The 16,650-nt window shown below is 51.6% G+C and overlaps 1 protein-coding gene across 6 annotated transcripts in view; it reads left to right on the top strand.

Annotated features, from left to right (window-relative positions):
• SRCAP (Snf2 related CREBBP activator protein) overlaps positions 1-13,854 on the top strand; it is a 31,712-nt gene extending 17,858 nt beyond the window's left edge. For all 6 annotated transcript variants that reach the window (XM_081835127.1, XM_081835128.1, XM_081835126.1 and 3 more), the window contains 13 exons: positions 47-214; positions 881-1,111; positions 1,500-1,826; positions 2,045-2,286; positions 2,427-2,791; positions 3,534-3,736; positions 3,890-4,059; positions 4,760-4,956; positions 6,956-7,070; positions 7,378-7,506; positions 7,601-7,783; positions 8,225-8,308; positions 8,707-13,854. In XM_081835127.1, coding sequence (XP_081691253.1) covers positions 47-214; positions 881-1,111; positions 1,500-1,826; positions 2,045-2,286; positions 2,427-2,791; positions 3,534-3,736; positions 3,890-4,059; positions 4,760-4,956; positions 6,956-7,070; positions 7,378-7,506; positions 7,601-7,783; positions 8,225-8,308; positions 8,707-12,624 — 6,332 coding nt within the window. In that variant the 3' untranslated portion in view covers positions 12,625-13,854. The remainder of the gene's footprint in view (positions 1-46; positions 215-880; positions 1,112-1,499; positions 1,827-2,044; positions 2,287-2,426; positions 2,792-3,533; positions 3,737-3,889; positions 4,060-4,759; positions 4,957-6,955; positions 7,071-7,377; positions 7,507-7,600; positions 7,784-8,224; positions 8,309-8,706) is intronic.
• The last annotated feature ends 2,796 nt before the right edge of the window (positions 13,855-16,650 follow it).

Here is a 16,650-nt window from a genome sequence, read left to right as displayed (position 1 = left end):
AGTTTGATCATCTCCCAAGCCTAACCAGTATCTTCTTTCACTGCAGCGGGCGAAGTGGTAAGCATTGGGCAGCTTGCCTCACTGGCCACCCGGCCCCTGCAGAGTGCTCCAGGAAGCAAACCCCTCACCTTTCAAATCCAAGGCAACAAGCTTACCTTGACGGGTACACAGGTCCGGCAGGTCACTATGCCTCAGCCAGCCCGACAGCTGCCAAGTAGGTACCCCCCCCCCAGCATCCCACTATCCCAAACTCACTTTTCTCCTCTGTGTCCTGTCGGAACCTGATGGGCAGCTCTGCACAGTGTGTCGGTTGCTAGACTACTGTGCTACTGGAAATAGTTGGTAGGGTGGGCGGGCCTCAGTACGACTTCATTGAGCCTTCCATAATGATTGTCTTTTGGGGGAGGGTTCTGCTCTCTTGACTGGCTTGTTTTCCATGTGCCGGGGTCTCCATGGGAGAGCTTTCCACTTGCCCTCTGGCACAGCTTGCTCCTGCAGCAGATAATCTGTTCCACTCCCATTTGAGTCCTCCTTTGAAATGGCGCTGAAAAATGTTTCTCATAGATCTGGATGCAAAATAAAAACCTTGCAATGTGAATATGCAGAGAAGTAGTAATACCAGAGTTGGTAGGAAATGGGTACAGTGGAAGAAATACTTTTATCAGAGCGGTCCCTCTAAGCTCCTGATGCCTCGTTGTGGGGCATCCGGTGACCCGAGGGATACAGGAAACTCCAGAGCCTTTCCTGACATAGAGGCCCACTGTTTCTATGGTGGGATCTCTGCAGGAGGGCTTACACATGCACTGGGAAGTTTGGCCACCATCTACAGGCAAGGCAGGTAGCTGAGTAGTTAATGGTCTCTCCCTCCTGTCCCATCTAGGGAATGTAGTTCACCTGGTGTCGGCCGGGGGGCAGCACCACATCATCAGCCAGCCAGCACAGGTTGCTTTGATCCAGGCCATGTCTCAGCAGACTGGGCAGGCCCCAGTTGGGGTGCAGGCTGTGCCAGGCCACCAGCCTCCCACCATCCTGCCTGTCCCAGCTACCAGCACAGCTGCTGCAGCTGTGGCTTCCACAGCAACTATCAGCCTCCCCATTGCTGCCACCCAAGGTTAGTCAGTATCTGGATTCCTGGGGGTTGCCCTCCCGCTCTTGGAAGGCAATGTGGTTTTGTGGGTTGAGGGCCTGGGTGACTTTGCCTTTGGGTCGGTAAACCTTCCTTCTGTGTCCCCAACAGCATATTGTTCTCATCCTCCCTCGTATGGCATCTGTTGCTCCACCCTGGCCGCCTTCCACTTCCCTTTCCTTCTGCCCTGCTCCCTACGTTGGTCCAACCCTCCACCACCCAAGCCTTCTCTGAATTGCCATGGCCTGGTCCTATATTGAGGCTTCTCCTTCAGCACCGGCATAAAATAAATGTCTGGTAGGAATAATTAGAAATGACACCACTCTGTTGGAGAGCCGCAGTTCAGCCTCTCTCTTTGCTGTTGCCCCCGTAGTGCCCTCATCAGCAGTGAACAGCTCCGGTGTGGTGAAGATTGTTGTGCGTCAGGCTCCTCGAGATGGCCTGCTGACCCCGTCCCCTGGCCCGCAGCAGCCATCTCTGCGCCCTGCTACAGCAACAACTGCTGCCACACTGCCTGGTCTCCCAGCGGCCCTCATGGCCCAACGAGCCCCGCTCCCCATGACTCCTGTGCCGCCTGTCAGGTTGCCCGCTCAGCCACTGGTGCCAGTTAGGGCGCCCACACCAGCTCCCCTGCAGGGCCTTGTGAGACCCATGCTGCGAATGGTACAGGCGCCAAGCCCCAGCCTGGAGCAACAGCTGGGTAAGCATGTTTTCCAGCACCTTGCGTAGCGATTCGTGCATCTTAGGCGGCTGTGGGGTTGGGAAGAGTTCCTCACCATCTTGGGAGTCAGCATCAGCTCTGGATATTGGTGGAAACGATAACGTGAAATGCCAAAGCACCATCTTCTAGTAGAGTTTAGTTTCTTCTCTTTTCCCCAGCAGCCCTTCTGATTCCCTTTCTGTCCCCCCTTTTTTCAGTTGCAGCTGCTACACCCCCGATAGCGGCTCCATTTGCGGTCACTCCAGCGGCCACCGTCACTGTTGCCGCCAACACCTCCCCAGCTATGACTTCCCAGACAGCCTCAAGCGCAGTGCCCAAGGAGGAGCCAGAGATGTTAATGCTGCGCTCCACCACCCCAACGCCGCCACCGCCCCCTTCCGTCCTGGCCCCACGGCCAAGGCGGCAGCCGCCTCCCCCACCTCGCTCACCCTTCTATCTGGTGAGTTCCTGCTGGAGGCCTTGGGCTCGGGGGGGGGGAGAGATCGAGGAGCAGGGTGGCCTAGAGGCTGTTATTGCCGCTTGGGGGAAGGGCCCTGGCCTCTGTTCTCCCTGACTGGCTTCACTCTCTCTGGCCTGCAGGAATCACTTGAAGAGAAGCGGAAGAAGCAGAAGGAAGAGCGCCTCGACCGGCTCTTCCGCCTCAATGAGCAACACTGCAACCTTGTGCCAATTTACGGCACTGAGGTGCTACACTTTTGTACTCTTTTCCCCCCTGCTCCCCCTCACTGGAGGGAGGAGGAGGAGGAAGAGGAGCCAGCAGCAGCCCCAGCCCAGGAAGTAGAGCCCAAGGGCTACAGAGGGGCTAGCTATGCACACTGTTATGCAGCACAAGTGCAAAAGGACCCCCATCGCCTCGAGGCTCACTGGCAGCGGGCAGACACCTTGGCCCAGGCTATCTTGAAGCCACAGCAGCGAATTGAGGAACTGACAGACATTATTGAGAGGTAGCATCTTTTTGTGGGGAGGTAAATCTTTGTGGGGGGTGGGGGTGGCAGCAAAAAAAATAAATAGAGGGTGCGAAAACGTAAAAAATGTAAAAGAAATTTTCCTGTACACAACTGCCGCTGCAGGAATGTTGATTGCAATGAACTGGAAGGGGGAGAAGGTTCCAACAAAACTAGATTGGCAGAATAAATTACTAGAATCTGCCGAAATGGCACAAATGACAAACAGGCTGAGAGGCAATACAAAGCAGAGCTTTATTCAAAAATGGGACACGTTTAGGAGACATTTAGAAAAATAAAATAGTGGTGTGGCATCTATGGCAGCGTTTGAATGATTTCCGTGTAAAATAATAACAAATAATGAGAATGGGTACGAAAAAGTGTAATAAACTGTAAGATAACTTAAAAAGAACAAAGTAATAATTATAAGTACAACTGATAGCAGAATTGGTAACTACACTGTGGGGTGACGGGAAGTCTTAAGTATCTTAGTAAGAAGCTATGGTGAAATGGACTGTATAAGATTGAAGAGATTTTATTTGTATACTTGGATATGCCATATATAAGAATGTTTTGTTATTAAATCAATTTCAGTAAAGCATATAAAACCTTTTTTTTAAAAAGTGTTCCTGGGAGCTGCAGCTTGAAGGCTATGAGGGAACCCAAGAGTCCTGCTCCCTGCTCTCCAGAGGTGCCATGGTATCTCCCTTGTTGTCCTCAGCTTTCCCTTCTTTCTCTGCAGGTTCATCTTTGTTATGCCTCCTGTGGAGGCTCCTGCTATCACCATGCATACCTCTCACCCACCCCCATCACTCCTGCTCCAGCAGGCTGTCTTCAAGGAGACCCTGAGACAGGAGCTCTCGCCCCGTGCAAGCGGCCTGCACCGTATTGTCTGCAACATGCGGACTCAGTTCCCGGACCTCCGCCTCATCCAATATGACTGTGGTATGTGTAGGGCCTGCATGTTGCCAGTTAGGAGCCAGGACAATGTGGAGTGTTGTGCATTAAAGCTGCTAGGGCGAACTGTGTTCAGTTATCCTGCTGGGCACTCTTTGTCCTTTGCTCAGTTTTTCTTTCTGGCCCTTTTTCCCCCTCCAGGGAAACTGCAGACTTTGGATGTTCTGCTTCGGCAGCTCAAGGCTGGTGCCCACCGGGTCCTTATCTTCACTCAGATGACTCGCATGTTGGATGTGCTGGAGCAGTTTCTCAACTATCATGGACATATCTACTTGCGGCTGGATGGTAGCACCCGTGTGGAGCAGCGGCAGGTAGGCAGTAACAGCCTGTGGCCACTTACAAAGTGCTCAGAGACTGCTTTGGCAAATGGGTCTGTCAAGGTGTGCATCCAAGAAAATCAAAACATGAAACTCCAGGAGAATGCTAGTCTGCATTTGGGGCAATGAAAGGAAGCTCATTCGTGGCCTTTTGCCATCTGATAGAGAACAAAGGGGCTACTGAGTGAATTTTGTGTGTGTGTCTTTTTTTATTATTGTAGTCTGTAAGCTGCCTTAGTGATTATTATATCAAAAGGTGGCTAAAAGAAATCGGGGGGGGGGGGAATTGTACAAAGATTGCAAAGGTTCAAACCTGAAATTGCCAGATTTGGGTACTACTGTCTACATTTTGCCCCATAATTATGTCACTATTGGCAAGGAGCAATGTGATGACAGGAGGAAATGCCTGGGCAAATATGGATTATAGAGCAGGGACAGGATGGCATGAGAAAAGAAAGTCATGGAAGTTAAGGAATCTCCATCTTCTTTATGTAGTGTCTTTTTGAGTAATCCAGGAGATAGAAGATGGTTTTTATGATTGCAGAATTAAGGAAATTATTGTATACTGGTCTTGCTTCCTTACTTTTCCGGCTTGTAAACTATGTACATTTTCCAAAGCTCAAAAGTAAAACCAGGAGTTTGGGTCTTGGATTTCTTTCCTCCTTGGCTCCAGATTTTTCTCTAATCCTGGCAGGCACTGATGGAGCGCTTCAATGCAGACAAGCGCATCTTCTGTTTCATCTTGTCAACGCGCAGTGGTGGTGTGGGAGTGAACCTGACGGGTGCCGACACTGTGGTGTTCTATGACAGTGACTGGAACCCCACCATGGATGCCCAGGCCCAAGATCGCTGCCACCGTATCGGGCAGACGCGTGATGTTCACATCTACAGGTTAGCTGGGCTCCTTGTGCCTCTGGCATAGGAAGCTGCCTCCAAGGATGTGGACAGGCTGCTTGGACTTGTGAAACTGACCACCTGTCTCCTTGATCCTTGCCCATCCTGGCTTATAAAAACGAGCGGGAAGGGCTGGGCGATGGGCTCTGCAGGGTGGTGAATGCTTCCCTCTGTGAGGGAGCTTTCCCAGACCCGCTGAAAGAGGCGCTTCATCTTTGGACCCAGCTAATATGGCCAGCTATTGCCCAGTCTCAGATCTTCCATTCTTGGGCAAGGTGATTGAGCGGGTGGTTGCTAACAACTCCAAGCACGCCTGGAGTATGTAGACCATTTGGATCCCTTCCAATCGAGATTCAAGCCTCATCATGGGACTGAAACTGCCTTGGTCGCACTGGTCGATGATCTCCGGTGGGTTTAGGGAAAGAGGTGAAAACTGTTTCCTAGTTCTGCTGAATCTCTCAGTGGCCTTTGATACCATCAAGCATGACATCCTTCGGGACCATCTAGAGGAGCTGGAGGCACTGTTATGCAGTGGTTCCGCTCCTTCCTCCTGGGCTGTGTCCAGAAAGTGGTGTTGGAGGATGAGTGTTCAGACCCCTGGCTCTCACTTGTGGGGTGCCTCAGGGATCGGTCCTCTCCCTCATGCTTTTTAACATCTACATGAAGCCACTGGGAGAGATCATCAGGGGGTTTGAGCTGGGTGTCCCAGTATGAAGATGATACCCAGCTCTACCGTTCCTTCATATCAGAACCAGTGAGGGCAGTGAAGGTCCTGTGTGTGTCTGTAGGCAGTTGGCAGATGGATGGCGGCTAACAAATTGAGGTTGAATCCTGACAAGACAGAAGTACTGTTCTTGGGGTACAGCGGGTCTAACACTGCTCCTAAAAGACCAAGTGTGCAGCCTTATAGCTGTCCATGGAGGCACAGGTCAATTCTGTGTCCAGGGCAGCTGTCTACCAGCTCCATCTGGTATACAGGCTGAGACCCTACCTGCCCGCCGACTGTCTCGCCAGAGTTGTGCATGCTCTAGTTATCTCATGCTTGGACTACTGCAATGCTCTCTACATGGGGATACCTTTGAAGGTGACTTGGAAACTACAACTAATCCAGAATGCGACAGCTAGACTGGTGACTGGGAGTGGCCACCGGGACCTTATAATATCGGTCTTAAAGGATCTTCACTGGCTCCCAGTACATTTCCGAGGACAATTCAAAGTGTTGGTGCTGATCTTTAAAGCCCTAAACAGCCTCAGCCCAGTATACCTGAAGGAGCGTCTCCACCCCCATCGCTCAACCCGGACACTGAGGTCCTCCGAAGGTCTTTTGCTGGTTCCCTCACTGCGAGAAGTGAGGTTACAGGGAACCAGGCCAAGGGCCTTGTCAGTAGTGGCACCCTCCCTGTGGAACACCCTCCCATCAGATGTCAAGGAAATAAACAACTATCTGACTTTTAAAGACATCTGAAGGTAGCCCTGTTTAGGGAAGTTTTTAAGGACTGATGTTTTTAGATATGCTGTAAGCAGCCCAGAGTGGCTGTGGAAACCCAGCCAGATGTGTGGGGTATAAATAATAAAATTATTATATTATTGTGCCCAGTCAGTCTAGACTAGCTCAATATTATCTTCACTGACTAGCTGTGGTTCTTCAGGGTTCCCAGAGATTTTTCCCAGCCTTACCTTGAGATAGCAGGGACTAAACCTTGGACCTTTTTGCATATGAAACGTGTTCTTTAGGAAGTGATAGACATCTATACTACTTTTAGAAGACACCTGAAGGCAGCCCTGTATAGGGAAGTCCTTGATATTTGTTGGAAGCTGCCCAGAGTGGCTAGGGCAACCCGGTCGGATGGGCAGGTACAATTGTTGTTATTTAGCCATTGCAGAGACTGCAGGACACACTTCCTGAAAGAGACTTGTAATAGGGTGGCACAGTAACATATAGAAGCTGTTCAGGCTAGCAGTAACTTGAATGTTGACTCTCTGGTGCTTTGTACAGGTTGATCAGTGAAAGGACAGTGGAGGAAAATATCCTGAAGAAGGCCAATCAGAAGAGGATGCTTGGAGATATGGCTATTGAGGGTGGCAACTTCACGACAGCCTATTTCAAACAGGTGACCACACAGATCAGTCAAGACCTGCCTGCAGAAATCTGCTTTGTATAGCCTTTCGGACAGTTGGCTTTGCAGTGCCACTGTTTTGATGCTGAGCCTCATGAAGAGTTCCTTAATACTTGTATTATCCTGAGACATCCTTGGGAGTAGCCGTGTTGGTCTGCTGCAAGAACGGCAAAACAAGAATCTCATGGCATTTTACAGACAAATTAGTTTGCTGCAACTGGGTTTCTGACGTGTATGCTGAGAATGAGGAGCTCACTTCTGTAAGGCCTGTTTGTAATGTGTTTATTTCTGTGCTCCTCAGCAAACAATTCGGGAGCTGTTTGACATGCCCCTAGATGAGCCAGCCAAGAAAGAAGGGGAGGCCTCAGCTGTAGCACAGGAGGATGAAGAGGACCCCATGGCCACCAAGCAGACACAGATTCTGGAGCAGGTAAGCTTTCAGCTTTCATATTGAAAATAAAAGTGGTGGCCCTCCAACAAAGAGAGTCCTTGTTTACATCTGTGTGGCTATCTCTGACTCACAGGCACTGTGCAAGGCAGAAGACCCCGAAGACATCCGGGCAGCTACCCAGGCCAAAGCAGAGCAAGTGGCTGAGCTGGCAGAGTTCAATGAGAACATCCCTTTGGACACAGAAGATCGGCCCAGCAGGGAAGAAGAAGAGGAGATGTCTAAAGCTGAGCAGGAGATTGCCTCACTGGTGGAACAGGTACACAGTTTCTTGGTGCCCCTTTAGAAAATGGAAGTGCTTATCAACTTTTAGACTAAATTAGATGGGGATGGAATGGTGGTTCTGTTCCTCCATGGTATGTGCATGTTTGAGGCTTCCTTAATCAGACTGTCTACTAGTGCTGTCTACTCTGATTGGCAGCAATTCTCCAAAATCTCAAGCAGAGATTTTTTTAAACTGAAGATGATGGAATTTGAGTCATGAAGAACAAGTACTCTGCCATTGAACTATAGGCCCTCGTTTTCCAAGACACTTGGTAGCCAAAATCATTCTAGAAGTTTCAGTTCCTATTCCATCTCCTTCCCACCCCTCCGCTGCAGCCACCCTGATAACCTGGCTCTCCACGTTTTCCCCTATTCTGACTGACTTGGCCTGCAGTTTCCCTCAGATACCCCTCTGAAGTTCCTTTTCCTTTTGCAGCTCACCCCTATTGAACGTTATGCCATGAACTTCCTGGAGGCATCTCTAGAGGACATCAGTCGGGAGGAGCTGAAGCAGGCAGAGGTAAATTCCCTACCCCTGACTGGAAGCACCCCCTGCATAGTATCTTGTCAGGCAAGCACAGCTGGAGGGATGCTCTGTGACTGATTGGTTGCACCTGCCAGTTTGAAGTTGGTGAGCTCCTCAGTCAGATGGCAACTTTTTAAAGACAAATGCACAGCAATCTTTCATGGTCATGACACCAAGGCTCAGAAACTTGTAGGAGGAGCTTCTGTGGGTTGTTATTAGAAGTTATGGTGTTGTGTGCTCAGTCTTATCGGGGAAGAAGATGGCTCAGGCCTCTTAAGAGTCCTACTCTCTCTGGTGCCACTGAATAGACCAAGCCTGGTTGGCATCACTTGTTAAATCAGTAGTAGTTCCCCTTTGGCTGTCTATTAAGCTCCCTGCTCTGTTGTCCTTAGGAACAAGTAGAAGCTGCCCGCAAAGATATTGACCAGGCAAAGGATGAGGTAGTCTTCAAGCTGCCAGAGGATGAGGATGAGAGCTATCTTGTTGAGGAAGGCACCAGCAAGAAGAGTAAGAAGTCCAAGGGTTCAAGCCGCACAGCCTCAGAGAGGACAGGCACCCGCATGAGTGAAAGGCTGCGTAGCACCCGCCTCCTGCTGCGGGATGGGGAGAGTGGAGATGGGGAATCCCCCCAGGCAAGACTACCCAATCTCCGGCATTCCCACATGGTGACGGATGAGGAAGACGATAGCCTGCCCCAAGTAGCTCAACACACGCGAGGGGCTGCTGTGCGTAGGGAGTTGGTGCGGGAGGAAAAGCCTGCCCAGGCTGCCCTGCACTCCCGCAGAACTTTGGCCCGCCGAGAGGAGCCCTGGACTAAGGCCCCAGTGACTGGGGAGAGGGCGCCGAAAACAGCTCCCCACAGGACTGAGGCTTCTGCTTCTGGTGACAGGGTTTTGAGAAATAATCCCCACAGGACAGAGACCTTGTCTGCTGCGGAGAAGTTGCTACCAGTTACTCCACAGAAGGCAGATTCAGGGGCTGCAGGTGACAGGATGCTAAAAGGAACTTCTCCAAGGACAGAAACCCAGCCTGCTGGTGATAAGTTGCCACAAAGTGGCCCCCAGAGAATAGATACTGGCTTGGATAAGGAGGTGAGACCAGGCCTGCAGAAGCCTGAGAAACCCTGTGAGTTGGATAAACTCCCATCCAACCCTCCTAGGTTAGAAATAACAGTAAATGAGGCACAACTCCTCCAGCTTCCTCCTCAGGCACTTGATGGAGAGGTAGCCAGTTTAAAAACAGTTTTAAAAGAGCAGGAAGAGAAAGAAAGTGCCCAGCTCAGTCCATCAGCCCCTGAGCCCCATGTTTCCAAGAATGTCCCAAATGTGGAAGTACCAGTCTTCCAGGCACAAGATGTGCTAGTGGCTGAGGAGAAGTTGTTGAGTACACAGTCACCTCCTGGCACTGAGAAGGCTGTCCTTGAGGTTCCAGCAACTAAAGAGAGGGCACCAAGTGCAGTGAGTCTCCTTGCCACTGTGGAACTACCTAATGAGAAACAACCCGAGGCTGCTTGTGAGGTAGACCTACCATTGAGGGAGCAAAAGGAGAGCCTGCCAAGGTCAGAGGAAGAAGCAGACATGAGCACCTCTTGCAGTACTGAGGTACAGGAGTCACTGAACTCTGTATTTGAGGCACACAGGCCTGAGGTTGTTCAAGGGCCAGCACCTTCCGATGGTCCTGACAGAACAGCATCTAAGACATTCACCTCTAGAAGCTCAGAGGCCACCCCCCTGGATTCCACAGTTAGTGCATCATCCAGGTTGGACAGTGAGACCCCTAAGATTGATGTGCCTGTGCTTCCTTCCCTGGACCACTCCATGCCAGTTGCTGGCTCCCTTGTTCAACTGGAAGCTCCGCCCTGTGTCAAGGAGCCAAATGGTTTGGAGCAGTTTCCCAGAGCAGAAGACTTGCCATGTCCCACTTCAAGCCTCCTAGATGAGCCGGAGTCTGAGATTGCACCTGGAGAGACTGTATTGCCAACACCAGAGGTCTCAAGCAGTGAAAGCAAGAGCCCCAAGGAGTCACACAAGCAGGATCAAGGGGTTGTTGGGAAGAAACTTCATGAGGAGGAGCACCAAAACAAAGAGGCTGAAATTCAGGCCACGTGCCTGCCAGCTGTCTCCTCACAGGTGAGTCCATCAGATACTGCTGTCTGCTCAGGAGCGCCATCTGCAGATGAGAGTCTGTCGCTGATTAAAACCCCTCGCCGTCGAACCAGTGCGGACGTGCAGATCCGGCAGAGCTGTCAGGACCAAGATGGCCCTGCCGCCAAAGTTTTGCGCAAGCTGCCAGGGCGGCTGGTCACAGTGGTGGAGGAGAAAGAGCTGATTCGGCGTCGCCGTAATCGTGTGCGCAAGTTGGATACCGCCAACAGCACCGTGGTGAGTCCCAGCAACAGCTCAGCTCAGAGCATGTCAGAGCCAGAGCCCTCCTCCCCTTCTGGCAAAGAGTTGCCATTGCTGCGAGACTTGCCTGCCCGTCGGAGAATCGAGCTGGAGAGCCGGGCAGCAGCTAAGGAGAGAGATGGTGGCCTAAGAGGAGAGACACACACTAGCCCTTCTGCTGAGCCTATGAAACGCAAGCGAGGGCGTCCCCCCAAGAACAAGTCCTCTGAGCAGCAGAGTCCAGGGCTGCTCCAGCCCCTCCCGGAACCTGTCCAGGAGACCACCCCCCAGAGTCAGACCACAGAGAAGAAGGTGCCCAAGACCCAGCCCCAAAGCAAGACCTCTGAGACGAAGGTGCCCGAGACCCAGCCCCAAAGCAAGACCTCTGAGAAGAAGGTGCCCGAGACCCAGCCCCAAAGCAAGACCTCCGAGAAGAAGGTGCCCAAGACCCAGCTCAAAAGTAAGACGCTAAACAAGAAGGTGCCCCAGACAACCTCACCCAAGACCAAGTCTCCCAAGGGTAAAACGGAGAGTAGTGAGAACAACTCTCCTGTGGAAAAGCGACGGCGTGGCCGCCCCCCCAAGATAAGGGAGGCCCCCGTTGTGTCTCCAAAGCCTTCTCATTCTGAAGTTCTGCCAGCCTCCTCTGCAAATCCTCTGGTCACAGGGCTACTCCCTAATGTACAGGAGCAGCGGGACAAGTCCCCTACGCCCACCCCTGTGGCAGAAGCAATACCTAAGATTCACGAATCGCTGGACTTGCATCCCAATCCCAATACAACGTCTATCTCAAAAGTATCCCCCAAGGCGCGGAACCGAATGCCTGTGCATCCCAAACCCACCTCCGTTTCTAAACCAGCTCCTAAGGCACGAGAACTGTTGGCCGCTCCCCCCAAGCCTGTTTCCAAATTCTCCGCAGGAACGTGTGTGCCCCTTCCTACTCCCCCTAGAGCTGTCTCTGCAGCAGAAGCCTCCCCAGAGATTCAAGCACTGCCTTCCCTGCCCCGACCACCCCGCCCCTCGCCCCAAGCTGCCCTCAGTTCCACAACTTCCGAGTCTCCGCCCAAGCGGAAGAGGGGTCGGCCCCCAAAGAACCCACCTTCCCCTCGTGTGGAGGCCGTGCCACCTCCCACCTCACCCTCTGACCACGAGATCTCCACCGAGAAGAAGGAGACCCCGGCTCCCCCTGTCCGCAAGCGGCGACGGAGGAGGAGAAAGGATGAACTGGGCCCGTCATTGCCGGGCGTCAGTCAGAGCTCCTCGGAGGGCGAGGACTCCCGGCCGCTCACCAGGCTGGCTCTGCTCAAGCGCGAGGAAAAACCAGAGTCTTGTGGCGAGGGCTTAGCCCAGCCCTCCCCAAAGCAGGCGCTCCCCGAGGGTGCTTCGTCTGCAGAGAGCAGCGCTTGGGAGCAGCCTTCTGGGGACGCCCCCGCCCGCTCCACCCGCCTACGGCCCGGCAGCCTCGTCCCACCACTGGAGCGCGAGACTCAGCGACGGAAACGCCGCTGCTTCCTGAAGGGCAGCCGGGTGAGCAACAGCAGCCGGTCACCCGCTCCCCAGGCCACCTCGGAGCAAGAGGGTGGGGAGTCCGAGTCCTCCCTGAGGTCCTCCTCAGAGTCCAGCAGCAACAAGTGCTCCCAACAGCCCAAGCGCCAGTGCTATGAGTCGGGTGGTGGGCGGGGCAGGGGGCGGGGGCGGGGTTGGCGCACTGGGAGCCCGGCTGACCGGATTCTCCGTAGCGCAGCCAAGCCCAGTGATGGCACCCGGCCGGCCTCCTCCCCCATCCCCACCAGGAAAACGGGCCCTGCTTCCGTGCCCACCTCAGCGGGGGGAGGCTCTGGGGTGCTATCTCCCTCCTGCGCTCCTTCTCCAGCCACCCCGGTTACCTCTTCACTAAGTAACAGAGGCCGCAAGCCCAAGACGTGACCACAGCGCGAGAAGTTCTGCCGTCACTTCTCTGTGGGGGGTGGGCAATGGCCAGCTCTTCCTCGCACATACTGTAAGCAGTTTTAGCCCCCTGCCCCGACCCACCCCTTGCTCTCGATCCTCCCGTTATCATGGAGGGCAGCCGATGGGGCTCACCTGTCCCCACACAGCTCCCTGCATTCCAGACTTGACTGTTAAGAGTACTACTTGGAGGGGGAGGAGGGCAGCAGGCGTGGCTGCTCCCTCCCGGATGCTTTGTCTCAGAGCAGGGCGAGGGACACTCCTGCAAAAGTTGGCTAGCTCTGGATGTGTAGCTCAGCTGCTCCCTCGTGGGGGAAGTGACAGAGCCAGCACTGTTCCCAATTAATTCTGCTACTTGCTGATCATGGAGTGGGTGGGGGAGCAGCCCCATAGAGGTGTGGCCTCCTGAGTGACGCTTCAGGGCTCCCGCTGCCACTGAATGGCCCCCGCAAAGTTCAGTACCACTTTGGGAAGCCTCCGTTCAGCCTTTCGTTAGGCACTTGCATCCTTTTTAAAAATCACATTTTGGGGCTCTTCATCCTTTTCCTCGGCCCCTTCCCCTCAAGAAACCCGCAGGGGATGCCCTCCTGATTTATAACACAATTAGCTCTTACTTTTTTAATGCCTCTGGGTTGGTTTTTAAATGACAGTGACCAAATGCTGGGTCCCCTTCTCTGGCTTTCCCTTTTGATTGTCGCCCTGTTTATTCCGTTCACAGCTTAGGGCCCTCTTGAGGCACAAGGAGGTAGCAGAGTTGTCTCCGTGAAAAGGGGAAGGTTGTGCCCTCACGTTTTGCATTGCCACCAGGAGAGATGGTCTTATTTTTAATGATGTATATTGCAGCCTCACTGCTCCGAGGACTCTGTGGGCTTCTGAGTTGGATCAAATCCCTCTTCCCTTCCCTGCCTCTCTGTGTACAGCTCTCATTGTAAAATAGGTTCTTTTGAACATAATCTATGCAAAGGTTATTTTGTATAGGGGAGCACAACGTTCCCTCCCCTCCCCCACCGCAGTGGGATTGAGGGGTGGCAGTAGTTCTCTGGTTTGGGGGAAGGGGGTGCAGTTGGGGTGGAGGGGGAGGTGTTCCCATGGAGCTGTCTTTCCTACTGAAGCATGTTCAGAACTTGTACAGAAGACCGATGTAATCTTTCTTCAGAATAATGCTATGAATAAAGTGTTAAAAAAAAGAAAAACCAACAGCACACCAAATGGGTCTGTAGAGTCTTTTTTTAAAAAAGAAGACACTTCGTGCTTCCTTTTCTGATTGTTTCAGTCTTCTTGGAGCAGAGATGGGATGGGATACCTGTGGACCTCCCAATGCTTGTCTACAGTTTCCATCATCCCTGACTCTTGAGCATCCTGACTAGGGCTGATAGGAACTGGAGTCCCGGAACTTCTGGTGCTCCACCAGTGCCCTAGAACAGAGCTTTCCAAACACTGTTGCAACACATTAGTGTGTTGGCTGCAGTGTGCAGATGTGTCGTCTGAATGCTTCTGGGGCTGGAAAGGGGTTAGTTTAACCTCCGGTTTGCTAATAAACTGAATTACTGTGTAGCAAAATAATGCATGTCTAAAAAGTGCATCACCAACATGAAAAGTTTGGAAAGCTCTGCCTTAGAAGATCCAACGCTTGGTTCATGCACAATATAAGGCCATTGCATTGGGTTGCATGAGCAAGCCTCAGGCTCTCACAGGCCCTCCCTCTGCCCACACTCTTATATTCAAAAAGATAACTTCTCATTTAAATATAAATGAGAAGTTATTTATATTTAAAAACCTTAATAAATATTTATAAAAAAAAAAAAGATAACTTCTCATTTAGTCTAAAACCAGCTTGTGTGCCATGACTGGCTTTTGAGAGGACGGGATTATCTTTTACCTCTGGGATGGGGGACCTGTGGTCTTTCAGAGATTATGGCCTCTGTCAGGTGTGACTCTTGGCCATGCTTGCAGAGGCTGACAGGAGCTAGAGGCAAGCAACACATACAACAAATATAATTAATAGTAACAGCATTAGGAGGGCTACATCCCTGCTTTTATACACTGAGGCTCAGGACTAAAAAATTTTCCAGGGTAGGAAAAAACACACTGAGCAGGTTGGCTGCTAAAAGCAGCACGGTCTTCTAAACGGCCTCTTTCAGCTCCTCTGTGAGAGCTCTCCAGTCTTCCTCCACTGTCAAGTGATGACAAGGTGGGGCACACCATTTTCTAAAATCCATATATGCAGAAGTTCAGTGACTCACAGGGGCAGGTATGGTAAAGTTAAAGGACCCCTGGACGGTTAGATCCAGTCAAGGACGACTGGGGTGTGTGCTCATCTTGCTTCAAGCCAAGGGAGCTGGCCATAGCTGTCAATTTTCAGATTTGAAAATAAGGGATCAACAGCCTCGAAAATAAGGGATCAGCATCCTCAAAAATAAGGGATCAGCAGCCTCACCTGTCCCGGGGACAGTCTACGGGATATCTAACAATCCGGGATAGCAGCGGGAAACTCTGCTGGAATAAGGGAATTTCCCACAAAAAAGGGGAAGGTTGACAGCTATGGAGCTGGCATTTGTCCACATGCAGCTTTCCAGGTCATGTGGCCTGCATGACTAAACCTCTGGCACAATGGAACACCGTGACGTAAACCAGAGTGCATGGAAACACTGTTTACCTTCCTGCTGCAGGGGTTCTTACTTGCACTGTTGTGCTTTCAAAATGCTAGGTTGGCAGAAGCTGGGACAGAGCAACGGGAGCTCACCCTGTTGGGCAGATTCAAACTGCCAACCTTCTGCTTGACAAGCCCAAGAGGCTCGGTGGTTTAGACCACAGCACCACCCGCGCCCCTCACAGGGCGTCCATCCTTATTTATTTTGTACTCTGGGTGAGGTATCCTCTTTGGTGCAAGAGCATTCGTACCAAAAGGAATGTTTTTTGGGCTCTAACAGTGTTGATAGGGGTGAGGAAACTTAGGCATAGGGGCCAAATGCAGTCCTCCAAGCCACTTGCCAAGCCTGTGGGACAATCCTTGGACTTTACCCCTCATTGACTCTGCTTTGCACCCTAAGTCTCTGACTGGCTGGAGCGTGTCCTCTGACTCTTAATGTCTCTTGATCGCTGGGGGAGAGAAGTCGCTCCCTCTTGGTTTTATACCTTTCAGGGAGCGGGGATTAATAGGGAGGCCTGTACTACCTCCACAGGTTGGTGGAGAAGAGCTAGTTCCTTGCTATTGCAATATCTAGGTTTTTTATCTAATCTGGAAAGTACCATGAGCAAGAATAGATTATCAAGGAGCCAGAAATGGGCCCAGGCAAGTCTAAACAAGGGCACGCCTCAGCTGAGGGACGGGGCAATTGCACAAAAGTTCCCACTGCCAGGCAATGCCACAAACAACGGGGGACCAGTTTGGTCACATTTTTGTAGCCAGCATCAGGAATGACACCTTCCGAAGCCAACAGTAACCAAGAGTAAACAATGAGTCAGTTGATATATGACTTCCCGTTAACACTTTTTAGGCCTTTTGATTCATTTTTGGCATATTCCTCTCATAACAGCCTTCTGACTTGTAGCTTTTCCATACAACATAGTGTTTTGTGAAAAAGCAAGTGGCTGCATTCCTCTGAAACACAGCCCACTTTGGGGCTATTATATGAGTGGCTGTAGAAATGAGAACCACCCGGGCAGTGGCCAAATGGGTACAGGTAATGCTAGGAAACAAGTCCTTAATTTAAACAGATACAGTCAAACCTCGGTTCCCAAATGCCTCCGTTTTGGAACGTTTCGGCTTCCGAACGCCGAAACCCAAAAGTAACTGCTCTGGTTTTCAAACTATTTTTGAAAGCCGAACAGCTTCTGATCCACATTTTTCATTTTTTCCCCCTTGACTGCAGCCAGCCCATTGATCCTCGGTTTTCGAACTTTTCGGAAGCTGAACAGTCGTCCAGAATGGATTAAGTTTGAAAACTGAGGTTCCACTGTAGTTCCTCTGTGCTACAGTTGCTTAATTGTAATTACAAAACAACA

The sequence above is a fragment of the Podarcis erhardii genome, assembly GCF_964252035.2.
Source record: "Podarcis erhardii genome assembly, chromosome: 13".
Classification (NCBI taxonomy): domain Eukaryota; kingdom Metazoa; phylum Chordata; class Lepidosauria; order Squamata; family Lacertidae; genus Podarcis; species Podarcis erhardii.
Note: the sequence above shows the minus strand (reverse complement) of the source record. Positions and strands in the feature narration are given on the sequence as shown.